The 12,836-nt window shown below is 38.4% G+C and overlaps 1 protein-coding gene across 5 annotated transcripts in view; it reads right to left on the bottom strand.

Moving 5' to 3' along the window:
- TEX14 (testis expressed 14, intercellular bridge forming factor) overlaps positions 1-12,836 on the bottom strand; it is a 150,847-nt gene that overhangs the window by 41,562 nt on the left and 96,449 nt on the right. For all 5 annotated transcript variants that reach the window (XM_056814208.1, XM_056814204.1, XM_056814207.1 and 2 more), the window contains exons 19-21: positions 7,872-8,009; positions 5,224-5,308; positions 1,425-1,506 (exon numbers count right to left, since the gene is read on the bottom strand). In XM_056814208.1, the coding sequence (XP_056670186.1) occupies positions 1,425-1,506; positions 5,224-5,308; positions 7,872-8,009 (305 nt within the window). The remainder of the gene's footprint in view (positions 1-1,424; positions 1,507-5,223; positions 5,309-7,871; positions 8,010-12,836) is intronic.

The following is a 12,836-nucleotide window of genomic DNA, read 5'->3' as shown; positions in this document are numbered from 1 at the left end:
TGAAGTCAGCACAAGGGCTCTGAAAACCTCAGTTTGGTAAGCAGCCTAGTATATTTTCTCTTCCATGCTTTCCTTCAGAGCCTCCCAAAAACTGAGCTAGCTCTGGCAATGTGTGTGTGAACCTCATCATCTATGTGGACATCCCTGGAAAGTATAATGCCAAGGTAAGTAACTTTATTCACAGCACTGAAAATTTCTCCATTTGCCATAACCAGTGGTTAACATAGGGCATGGCGCTGTGCTGGCTGGTGGAGATCTTGTTTTCTTGCTGTTGTAAAGCCAAAATTAGTACACGGAAGCAGAGAATCACTTTACATACTCTATTACAGTGATAGTGAACCTTTTAGACCCAGTGCTGTGCTCCCCTCCCCAGACTGACATACTGTATCCCTCAACATCACATGCTGGGTATGCCTCCCCCCCTTAGCTCACACAGAGGAGGAAGTGCTCTGGGATGAAGGGGTAGGTGAAGTGAGGAATGTCCTCAGTGAGTGTAGAGAAGAGGAAGGGAGTGGCTTGAGTACTCCCCCTTCCCTCTAGCTCTGCCCCCTGTAGACTGCCCACATTATCCCCTGTGAGCTTCCTTTGGGCTGCTGGGTGGAGGGGAAGGTGTGTGTGAGTGAAAAAAATGTCCTCAGGCACTTTGGAGAGGGGGATGGGAACAGCTCTGTCTGAATAAACTCTGGGGGTGGGGAGTGAGGAGAGAATGTGGCCAAATGCTCACAGAGCGCTCTGCATGTCATCTTTGGTATCTGTGCCATAGGTTCACCATCACTGCTCTATTGCATGTTAGCCTCAGAGGCTGCCCTGAGTGCATAATCATCTGCAAACAGAAAGTGGTGGACCAACTCTCCCTCCACTTGAGTCTTGGCGTATAGCTTTTTCAAGTTAAATAATTTAGCATCAGTGTAGTAGCTGACCTTGATGCTATTTTTTGTCCTCAATGAAGATATGCACTACTATAAAATATACAATCAACATATTACTATATTATATTTACATGGGTATCTGACTTCTAATCCCCGAAGAATTAAACTAATCTTTGGATCTCCCTCAGCAGCCTAGAGCATCATAATAGGTGCTTCCTTTCTGTAAAATGAATGATGGATTAAACTATTACATTATCTAAAAGGAGAAAAATATACTTGTTCATACAGAGATTTGTTTATCCAACAATGCCTATTTTGAAGAATAGACCTCAAGGAAATATGTTAAGTGCTTTATAGTTAGAAGATAGCTTTAGAAAAGTAGAAGGTAAGTATTACTCAGGGTAAATACCAATGATATCATGCTCTCCTGGGTCAAGTTTTGATTAAGGGGATGGAGAGTTCTGAACACACAAGAACTTCATCAATGTGGGATAATATCATTAAAATGTTTTCTTTAGAATCTGAATGAGCAATTAAGAGATGAACAATTCCAACCTTATGGGTGTGAACTGAAGTTCTGTCATACACTCAGACTTATTTCCAAGGATTTTTTCAATCACTTGAAACTTTTCTCTACCTGAAAGAAAAAAGAAATGTACAATCACCGGATTATCTGTACATAAATTAATTTTTTTTACATTTAATTCCTTTTCACTTTATTTCCAGAGCCTCATTCCAGAGTATTGCCTTTTCACTTCTCCCTTCTCCACATTTCATTATTAATTCTCTGGAATTGTGGTTGGTCCTTGTGTTAGAGTTCCCAAATCTTTCAGAGTCAATTGTCTTCATAACACTATTGTAACAGTATATTTCTCTGGTTCTACTCACTTCACTTTTAGTTCACTCAAGTCTTCCCAAGTTTCTCTAAAACCATTCCATTCAACATTTCTTATAATATAATAGTATTCTATCACATTCATATATTATAATTTACTTTAGCTATTTTCCAAGTGATAGCCATCTTCCCCAGTTTCTAACTCTTTACAAACAAAAAAATCTGATGTATTTTTTGTACCTAAGATTTTGAGGTTCTCTTCCCCTTTGTTTTCTTTAGGGTATAGACCTAGTGGTGATATCTTTGGATTAAAGGGTATATACAATTTAACACCTTTTGGGGCATAGTTCCAAAATGTTTTCCAGAATGGCTGGGGGAAGTTTACAGTTCTACCAACAGTGCACATATCAGTTTTTCCACAGCCCTTGCAGCATTTGACATTTTCCTTTCTGTCAACTTTGCCAATCTGATGGGTATGTAAAGCATTATAATGTGCATTTTTCTAATTATTAGTAATTCAGAACATTTTTTCATATGCCTATTGAGAAATTGAATTTTTTCGTCTACAAACTATTCTTATCCTTTGACTATTAATTGAGGAATACCTTTTTTCTTATAAATGTGAATTTATTTCCTATATATTTTATAAATGAGATCTTTATCAGGGAAATTTATAGGATATGCATAAATTATTATCATCCTGTGGAAGAATTCCTTGAGTCTGACCCTGAGAAAATGAGTAATCTCTACAAGCAGTTTAAATGCTGAATGAATAGACTGAATTTGTCTCTGACTTATTATTTTCCAGTTATAATATTCTTTGGTTCTAAAATCTGAAACAAAAAAATACTACCCAGGCCATGGGAGGCAGCAGCACAGTGTAGTGGAAAGAACTTTGAATTTGGAGTCAAATGACCAGAGAGTAAATCTTGGTTCTTTTACACAATGCCATGGGTAATGAAAGCTCTGGACATTATTACTCCTCTGTGCAATGTGATAACTGGGATAAATGATGTCTTGGGCTCCTTCTAAGTCAATCCTATGAAACCAATGAATGTTCTAGAAAAGGACTTTAGAGATAAGTTTTTACAGATACCAAAAAAAAAAAAAGGACTTTAGAGACCATCAATTTTCACAGATGCAAAAACAGACCGAGAGAAAGGAAGTGACTTGCCTATGGTAGCATAAGTAATAAGTAGCAAAACCAGGATTTGAACCCAGGTCTCTTCACTCCAAATTCAGCATTCTTTCCATTTCCCCATGTGCTCACATAAGAAGTATTAGATGTGAAAACAGGTTGGTTGGGTCCAAGGCCAGTCCTCTTTTAATTATGCCATTACAGCTAGAGGATTTGAACAATAAAACAATCTGTTCTCCTTCTGGGTAACAACTATTTGAGACTAAGATTTTAGGATTTAGTGCCAGAAAGGGTCCTTTCCTCTATCCTCTATTTTACATTAATTAGAGCCCAATAGTACAATTTAGTGACCTGCTCAAAATCCCAAAGGAAGCAAGCAGCAGAGCCAGATTTGAACCTGAGTTGGAATCTAGTGCTTTCTCATTGACATATACCACAGTACACTACTGTCTAATTTCTTAGGCAACTTTCAACTAGAAAGTCAGTTAAAGGCAGGTCATTCAAAAATATGTTAACCAAAGCAAACCATCAGTTCTAACAAGTCTGCTCTTTCTGTCATGCTATTTGTACTAAGCATGGAGAAAGAGATGATTAATCAATCAGGCAGTGACTTCTCCCATTCCATATGCCATACTATATAGTTTGACTTGGGGATGAATGTGTTTTGAGCAGCATTTAAAGAGCACTGAGAATATTCTTCCTAAAATATATCCCCTATCTGCATCTCAAGGCACCCAACATTTCACTACTGTATATTTATTCCTTTGGGTTCTCTTCCTTCAGAACTTATTTAAAAACCAGTATTTGTGGGAGAGGTATTGCTTTTAAAACTTACTTTAGGGGCAGCTGGGTGGCTCAGTGAATTGAGGGCCAAGCTTAGAGATGGGAGGTCCTGGGCTAAAATCTGCCCTCAGATATTTCCTAGCTGTATGACCCCAGGCAAGTCACTTAACCCCCACTGCCTAGCCCTTATCATTCTTCTACCTTGGAAGTATTGATTAGTATTTAAGGTGGAAGGTAAGGGTTAAAAAAATAACCTTACTGTACAACTTTAATATTTAAGTGACTTATCAGAGAACTGAATACCTAGAAAAGGTAGAGAGAAGATGAGGGAAAAGGGGCAAAAAGGGTGGCCTTGACTTTCTGTTTTTGCCTGACCTCCCCTGTATCTTTCAGTGAGCACCAACAAGTGGTGACCTGCAAAAAGGTATTCAATTCAGGACTAAGGGCCAAATTTTAAAAATGTCTCATCCAGGGCTAGAGGTAAAGGAAACATGGGTGGAAGGGAGAACAGCTTCAGAAACCACATCCTGCCCCATGTATGGGCCTGCTGAAGCATGATTCTGGACAATTCTGAGGGTTAGAAGATAGATAGATAGATAGATAGACAGACAGACAGATAAAGTAGACAGAGTATAGGCCTTTGAAGGAGATTAACACAGTGTTTCACAACTTGTATCAATTCATACATGTTTTTACAGTTCCATATCCCAAGCTGCTGATTCTGGGGTAATCTGAAATTGATTTAAAATAGACTTTAGAAATGAGTAGGGGGCAGCTGGGAAGCTCAGTGGATTGAGAGCCAGGCCTAGAGATGGGAGGTCCTAGGTTCAAATCTGGCCTCAGACACTTCCCAGCTGTGTGACCCTGGGCAAGTCACTTAACCCCCATTGCCTAGCCCTTACCACTCTTCTGCCTTGGAACCAATACACAGTATTGATTCCAAGATGGAAGGTAAGGGTTTAAAAAAAAATGAGTGACAAATTTTAAAATGTCTATGCCATGGACTAAAGCCATTCTTTAATGAAGCATCAAAGAAGGGTCAGTTTTGTTGAGATTTGACTGTTTGGGATGAGAGAACCAATAGTCTGGGCAAGTGGTTTTTATAGCTATTTCTCCCACTAATTGTAGCCTTGGACAAGTAGCCTACTAACATGTAGCCTTGGACAAGTCACTGAATCTCCCTGAGAGTCTTTGTGCCTTCATCTATCAAATAAAAGAAGGGTTGAACTAAAGAGTTCCTAAGTATGATTTTCCAAACCAAAGACTCAGACAGAAGAGTTGATGGAGGACTATGGTATTCTGTAGAGAACACTAAGCCTGGAGTTGAAGGATCTAGGATACATGACAGCTATGCCACAGACTAGCTGTGTGACTTGTGTGTACCACCCTAGAACTAGGGGTCTAGAAGTATATCTAAGAAGCCCCTTCCTGCTCTAAATCCTGTGAGCATAGGATATTTGTTTGAAAAAGGTTCATTAAAAATTTGCTTTCTTTTCATGCAGTGTGGGCCATCCAGGTATGGTGATCACTCTTGTAATTTCCCTTTCAGTCCTAACCTTCTAGGACTTTATGTAGGAGAAAAGCAAGTGATTTCTAACCTGAGCACATATTATCAGAGTCTTGTTTTTGTACATCACAAACTCCTTGTGTGACTTCTAAGACATCAGCCTCATGACTTAAGGTCTGTAAAAGAAAAAAGAAATTTTTAAAAACAACAAATATGTAGCCCTTAACTCAACCAAGTCTAAACCAATTCAGCAAGTGTTTATTCTTCAATAAATTACACATAAAGTACTTGCTGTGTCCTAGGAATTGTGCTAGGCATGAGAAACAAAGACAAAAATGTAACATTCACTTCTTTCAAGGAATCTGACATACACATATGTAAGTATATGCAAACATACTCACATGAAAAAAATATCTGTGAACTCAGAGATCTGGGTGTTCTCTCCAATAATGCAAATTACAACCTATCCCTGACAGCCATCCTGTTTAGCATCTGTCCATTTCTTTTAAAAGGAGTCCACACAAAGTGCTGAAAGCTGCTAAAGAAGTCTTCTGACATTGTGAGTATCAGTGGAACAGTTGAGATGTCCGCTATTATCCCTCACCCTTGTCACATGACTAGCCTATCATCCTCTTCCTTGATAAAATCATTTACTCTGTTCTAATTTTCTCACTGATTAGAAGTAGAAATCTGCTCACACAAATCATGTTTCTTCATTGCCCTTATCATCCACAAAAGAAAGATCAAGTGAATGAAACATGTCTATTGGCCAGATTATGACATGCATCTGATGGCCACTCTCTAGAGCTTATCCATTAGAATATATACTTGGGAGTATAGAAGAAAAGAGGGTAGTACAGAAGCACAGAATTGGTATAGGAGTTGAATATGCTGAATTGCCTTTAAAAAATTAAAAAGCTCAAGAGCAACTAGTCAGTTCAGTGGATTAAGAGCCAGGCCTGGAGTTGGGAGAACCTGGATTCAAATCTGGCCTCAGATACTTCCTACCTGTGTGACCCTGGGTAAATCACTTAATCCCCATTGCCCAGCCCTTACCTTTCTTCTGCCTTGGAACCAATACAAAGTATTGATTCTAAGATGAAAGATAAGAGTTAAAAACAATTGCAACTATTTTAATAGCAACATTCTGTTTTTGTATTGCTACATAATAGTGAAATAAGGAAGATAAACAGTCTCCAAAGAACCAAAAACAAATACAAATATAAGGAAATTTGGGAGGAAGGGCTCGAGAAGCTAGCATCTAGGAGATAAGGAAAAGCCTTATGCAAAAAATGTACTTGAGTTGAGCTTTTAAGGAAATTAGAGATTCTTAGAAGTAGGGGTGATAAGAAAGTGTATTTCACATTCGAGAGGCAATTTGTGCAAAGAAAGAAATTAGGGTTTGAAATGTCATCTTCAGGCATCCATAAGGAGGTTAGTTTGGCTGAACTCACAAATGTAAAAAAGCCAGAAATTAGTTAGGGCCAATTTGTAAAGTGGTGTACTAAACACCAAGCATGAAATAATCTAGAAGTATGAAGGAATCACTGGAGTTTAGTAAATAAAGGAGTTAGCTCTTGCTTTAGGGAAATCACTTTGGCAGTTATGTAGAGGATATATTAAGGAGAGGAGAAAGTGAGGACCACTTTACTAGCATGCTGAAGGGGAAAAGGTGGGAATAAGCAAAGGAAGAAGAACTACACAAGTAAACTTGAAAAATTCACTGAGTAGGGATGTAAATAGTTTAGTTTTGTTGTTAAAAAAAACAGTGTAAATTTTGTTCTTTCATAATTCTGCAGGCAAGTCCAGTGCAGTGGACAAAGTCCCACTAAATAGTATGATTGAAGCAAGTCACTTACTTTGGTTCAGTCTTTCTGGCAGGGAGCTCAGGTTTCCCTTAGACAACCCAAACTCTAGAAGTGTTTCAGGTCAAACAAAAAGCAGGAAAATTCCTTTCCTTCCTTGCATTCTTGTAATGCTGATGAAAAGGTGACTAGGCATCAGAGATCCACAATAAGGAAAGACCTCTGAGAGAAATATTCCTCTTGGATTCTCCCCTAGATTTCTAGATGGACACAAATATACATCTTCTGGTTTTGCTCTGATATCATTGGATTTGTATCTAGGATGTCTACTTGTCCCCTAAACTATTACTATTCCCGGTCATACCCTATGTCTTCGGGACACAAAACATCACTCTAGCCCCAGTCAGGTGACAAACATCCCCCACTTCTGCCCAACCTCATTCCATTCCCTTATCCCTGGTCACAGAGCCCCTGTTGCCTAGAAATTATAAAAAGCATAAGACACATTCCCCCTAGGAGGCAGTGTTCTACTTGCACTGTCCTTCCAGCCACTTCAACATGAATTGCAAATTAATAAATTTCTCTTTTTATTTCTAAGCTAAGTTTTGTAGTCTTACATTCATGCAAAGGGTGCCTGTCATGGACCTGGGGTTCACCTCAAGTTCCCCAACAACATCTGTGGTGTTGAGAAAAGGAAAGTGGGAATGAAAAAAGAGAAATATGTTTCTTTCTTATTTCACAAGATTATGATGTTGCTAAAATAAGAGGCTGTTAAATAAAAGTGAGATACTATTCTTAAAATTTTTAGAGAAAAACTCCCAACCTTTGATTTTTCAATGATCTCTTTTTTTCATATGTGTATTGCCCAGCAATCATAATTGCAAATGAAGTTCTAGGGGAAACTATAATTGTAGAATGTCAAAATATACCTTACCTGGGACTTAACTGTCATCTTAACTTCCAAATGTTCTTGAACAGCTGGGGTATAAAAGTAATCATGATCAGGGGTTAAAAATTCATCTGTTACATCTTCAGAAGAATCTACTGAATAAAGTGATTCCATGGAATGCTCCTATAAACAGATTAGAAAGAATTTTTCTCAGAAAACTACAAAAACAGTAAAGTAACAAATATTGCCAGTCACAATCACCTCTTAGGCAGTTTTGTTTAAGTTTTTTTTTCTTTTAAATGAGTAGGCACTATAAGATGGCTGTTTGTTGGGAAATGACTAATATGACAAAAATTAAAACAAAATGTTTTGACACACATTTTTAAAAAACAAATTACATTGGCATTTGTCAAGAAAGAGAGCGATGGTAAGAGAGCTGCATAATTCCATTTTGCCTTCTCCTCCCAATCTTTTCCCATACTTGGCCTCCAGCCACTCTAATGTACCCTGCTCCATTCCCCACCTTCTATCTTTCAGAAGAGCAACAGAGGGGATGCCATATCTAGAAAAGACAAATCACTCACCAGTTCAATGACTTCAAAATACCACTCACGTTGTTGTCTCTGTATCCCCAATGCTTAGCACAGTGCCTGGCCCACAGTAAGCACTAAATGTGTTTTCATTCATTCAAGCAAACACTACTTAATCAAAAGTTAACTCCTCTGATAATAGGGGAAGCAGTCAAACCCCTCTTCCTTTTTTAAGAAATATTAAGAATAGTATCCTAAGTCCAAGTCCTTGGACTAATCTCAAAGAAAAACCATTATCAGTCTCCATCTGATCAACTCCAGAAGGTCTTCTCCCTTTAAGTAATTGGGAGGAACAGGGACTCATCCAGGGAGTAAGGAGATATGGCAAGAAGAGACCAATCCACTTAAGAGTAGTGCCTTAATGCCTAAAAGGGTTTAGAAAAAGGCTCCCATTCTCCAAGAATAGGGGCAGCTAGGTGGTGCAGTGGGTGGAACACCAGACCTGGAGTCAGGAAGACCTGGAGTTCAAATCTAGCTTCAGACACTTAACTACCTTTGCGACCCTGGGCAAGACACTTATCCCAATTTGTCTCAATTTCCTCATCTGTACAATGAGCTGGAAAAGGAAATAGCAAATCATTTCAATATTTCTGCCAAGAAAACTCTAAATGGCATCAAATATGGCTAAAATGACTTAATAATGCTCCCCATCCCCAGGAGTGTTTGTTCCTAATTTTCCTGAAGGCAATAGGGTACTGATCACAGGAAGAAGGTTTATTCTTAGTCACTCTAGAGAGGAGTGGTCATAGAGAGCTGAGTGGTTTCAAAAAAATAATTCTTCAGAGGTATGCCAAGAAGATTAAATGGTTATTGTTTCATTTGATGAAGAAAAATATCAACCTTAGAATTGTGTACTTTTTATTGTACAGTAAAAATTTCCTGTGTTTAAGAATACTATAAATGTTACATTTTATCTGTAACATCTTATCTGAGGACATATCTGAGAGTGTGAGGACACTGATGTTTTCAAGCAGAACAATGATCAGTTTAGACTAATGGTAAATTAATGTACCTGAAGTGAATGAAGTAACTGTTTCAGTTATATTCTACAACGAATCATAACCTTGTTTCTATGGAGATATATAGGGCGAATGCTAAATTATCTATGAAGAGAGTGGGACCCCCTTTAAGTCCAAAGGGACCATTCTAATCTCTACAATCATTTGGGTTAGAGAAGACATTAACATTTAGTCACAGATTTTAGCACATACTGACACTCAACTAAACAATACATAGGCAGCTAGGTGGCTCAGTGGATAGAGTATCAGGGCTGAAATCAGGAAAATCAGACACTCAATAGCCATGTGACCCTGGGCAACCTCTACCTTAATTCAATGGAGAAGGAAATGGCAAATCACCCCAGTATCTCTGCCAAAAAACCCCCATGTCTAGTATTGGTGTGCTAAGGACCTGGGGTCTTAAAGAGTCAGACACAACTGAATGACTGAAAAACAACAATAAAACATTTGCCAAAATACTATTTATGTGTAAAGTACTGGTGCCAAGTAACAGGATATGAGGATGGATTATTAACACACAGTTTCTGTCTTTAAGTAATCAATTGGAGATAGAAAGTTATACCCTGCAGGAAAAGAGAAGGGGAAGAGGGGAAGAGAAGGGGGGGTGTGGGACTGATTAAAAAAAAAAAAGAGGACAAATTGAGGGAAGAAGAGGTCAGAAACTAAATAGGGGTAAATAGAATGGAAAGTAAGACACAGTAATCATAATGGTGAAAAATTTTTACAAGTCTCTAATAAAGACCTAATTTCTCAAATACATAGAATTTGAATTCTTTAAAAAATGTTGAAAATTTTTGACAATTGGGGAAAAATTAAATTTTCAAAAGAAAATCACTTGGGGCTTAATGGAAGATGGATTGAAAAGAGGAAAACTTGAGGCATCCTGACCCACCAGCAGGTTACTATAATAGTTCAGGCAGGTGATAAGGGCCTATGTCAGAGTGGTAGGGGGAGTCAGAGGAGAGAAAGCAGTGAATTGGAGAGATTGAAATGGTGAAATAGACAGGCTTTGATTAATAGATTGGATGTAGTGGGGTGAGAGAAAAGGAGAAGTCAAGGAAGACACCTAGGTTGATAGCCTCACAGTACTGCAAGGATGATGTTGCCCTCTATAGAAATAAAGAAGTTGGAGCAAGGGAGGGTTTAGGGGAATGACAGTGAGTTTTGTTTTGGACATTGACTTTTAGGTCAGTTGGTATTGTGAGACTGGAGGTCAGCAGGGGAGTAAGGTTCAGGATATCTAGATTTGAGAATCATCAGCAAAGAAGCAGTAATTAAATCCATGGGAGCTAATCAGATCACCAAGTGAAAAGAGTCTAGGACAGAACTCTGTGTGACAACTATGGTTAAAGGATATGATCTGGATGAGGGTTGTGTGAACCTTAAAAATTCTCAGACCCTACTTCATAAGGTTTGGTTAAGACCATTCCCCATTTTAAACAATGAAGGGACTTAGTCAGGAATGTGAGAACTCTAACTCTACTCCACCCATACTTAAGCATACTTTAGGGGAAGATAAAGTTGTAAACTCTTTACTAAACAATGAAAAAGTACTTAACTCATACTTATAGTGAAGCAAAAGCCTTAAGCTAAGTCTATTTTTAGGAAGGTGCTAAGTACCTATGAAGGTCAGGCAACTTGCAAACTTGTAAGTGATAAGCCTTAACAAAAGAGGTGTGAGGTTTTAGTCTACTCAGGTGTGAATTAAGAATGGTCTGTCCTTTGGAAAACATCTACTGTGATTGGTAGATGTGAGAACTTAGGGGAGGTGACATAGGAGAAAATTCTCTTTAAAAGGAGGTCAGAAGCTGAGAGAAAAAAAACTCTCTCTGAGAGAACTCTCTCTGAAAGAAATTCAGCCTTGGAAGCTGAAGTGGAGCTCAGGAGCTGAACTGGTGGGTCTCTCTAAACACTAGAATCTTGCTTGGGACAAATCTTGTGGTGAGTGGATTAAAGACTGACTGATCTCTCTCTTAGGGCTTGGGCCTAGGCTGGTCTGGGCTGGCCTAGCCCTTTGATCATTGTTTCCTCTTACTCTCTATCTCTTTCATTAATTCCTTATTTGTATTAATTAAAATCTCCATAAAAACCTAGCTGACTTGGGTATATTTAATATTTGGGATTTTTCCCTGGCGACCACTTTAACTCAAGACAATGTCTTGAAGCCATATTTCCGTGGTCACAATTTAAGCCAACCATTCTTTTATCTATAACAGTTTATGACAAACACTACTTTAAATGTTACTGTTGTGATGATTAAATTAAATCTCTCCTCTGATTGTGAAAATTAAATTAACTCCCCTGCCCATTTTTTAGATTTAATCACCAAAAGTGTAAACACCCCATTCACACTTGAGTGGGGGAGGTCTGTAACCCACATGTGCAATAGTGGATGACGAATCAGAATCAAACTGACTGTCCTAAGCAAAGCTTCAACTATAACTGGTAGATGTGAAAGTGGAGGAAGGCACAGAAAGTGATGCAAAAGAAAGTGTCTTTAAAAAGGAGTTACAACTTCCTGGGGCTTCAACTTTGGCTTCTTCTGGAGTTCTGAGTTTAAGTTGAAGGCTGGTAAAGAATCTGCTGACTAGACCCTAAGACCTTTCCTAGTGAGACTGTCCCTTGGGACTGACATGTGGTGAGTGAAAAAGCTGACTCCTTTCCTGGATTTTCTGAAGAGACTAGCCTCAGGAGAGAGGCTCCCTGCATTCCCAGGTCCTTAACTATAAGTGCTACAAGGACTAAACTCCCCTGCTTGCTTTTTGATCCAGGGGTTGGACCAAAATACTCAGTGCTTAGGCTAGATATCTTACCCTATTCTCTATCTGATTTCCTACTTCACTCTTTCTGTATTTTTGCAAATAAATTATAAATAAATCTCTGGAATTTCATAAAATTCCTGGCTACCCTATTCTTAAATAATCCAGTCCAACCTTTTATAAAAAACAAACAAACTTTTTTTTCTTCCTACAGGATCCAACAAAGAAAATAGATAGGTAGGAACCAATTCACAGTATTGATTATATAAGTCAGAAGGTAAGGGTTTAAAAAAAAAAGAATGAAAATCTAGAGACAAGAGTATCAAGGAAGAGGGTGAACCACAATGTCAAAGGCTAGAGAGCTCAAGGAAAATGAGGATTGAGAAAAAGGCCAATGGATTTGGTTATTAAGACATCATTGGTAACTTTGGAGAGAAAAATTTTGGTGGAATTATAAGGTTGGAAACTGGACTCTTCAGAGGTTAAGAGAGTATGGGAAGAGAAAGAGAGCCACCTATTGTAGACAGCCTTTTCAGGGAATTTAGCTGCAAAAGGCAGAAGAGATATATAGTATGATAATTATTAGGATGGAAGGATAAAGTGATGGACTTCTCAGGCTGTGGAATACATGAGTATGTTTGT

The sequence above is a fragment of the Monodelphis domestica genome, chromosome 2, assembly GCF_027887165.1.
Source record: "Monodelphis domestica isolate mMonDom1 chromosome 2, mMonDom1.pri, whole genome shotgun sequence".
Taxonomy (NCBI): Eukaryota; Metazoa; Chordata; class Mammalia; order Didelphimorphia; family Didelphidae; genus Monodelphis; species Monodelphis domestica.
The sequence above is the reverse complement of the archived record's forward strand: the minus strand, read 5'-3'. Positions and strand labels throughout refer to the sequence as shown.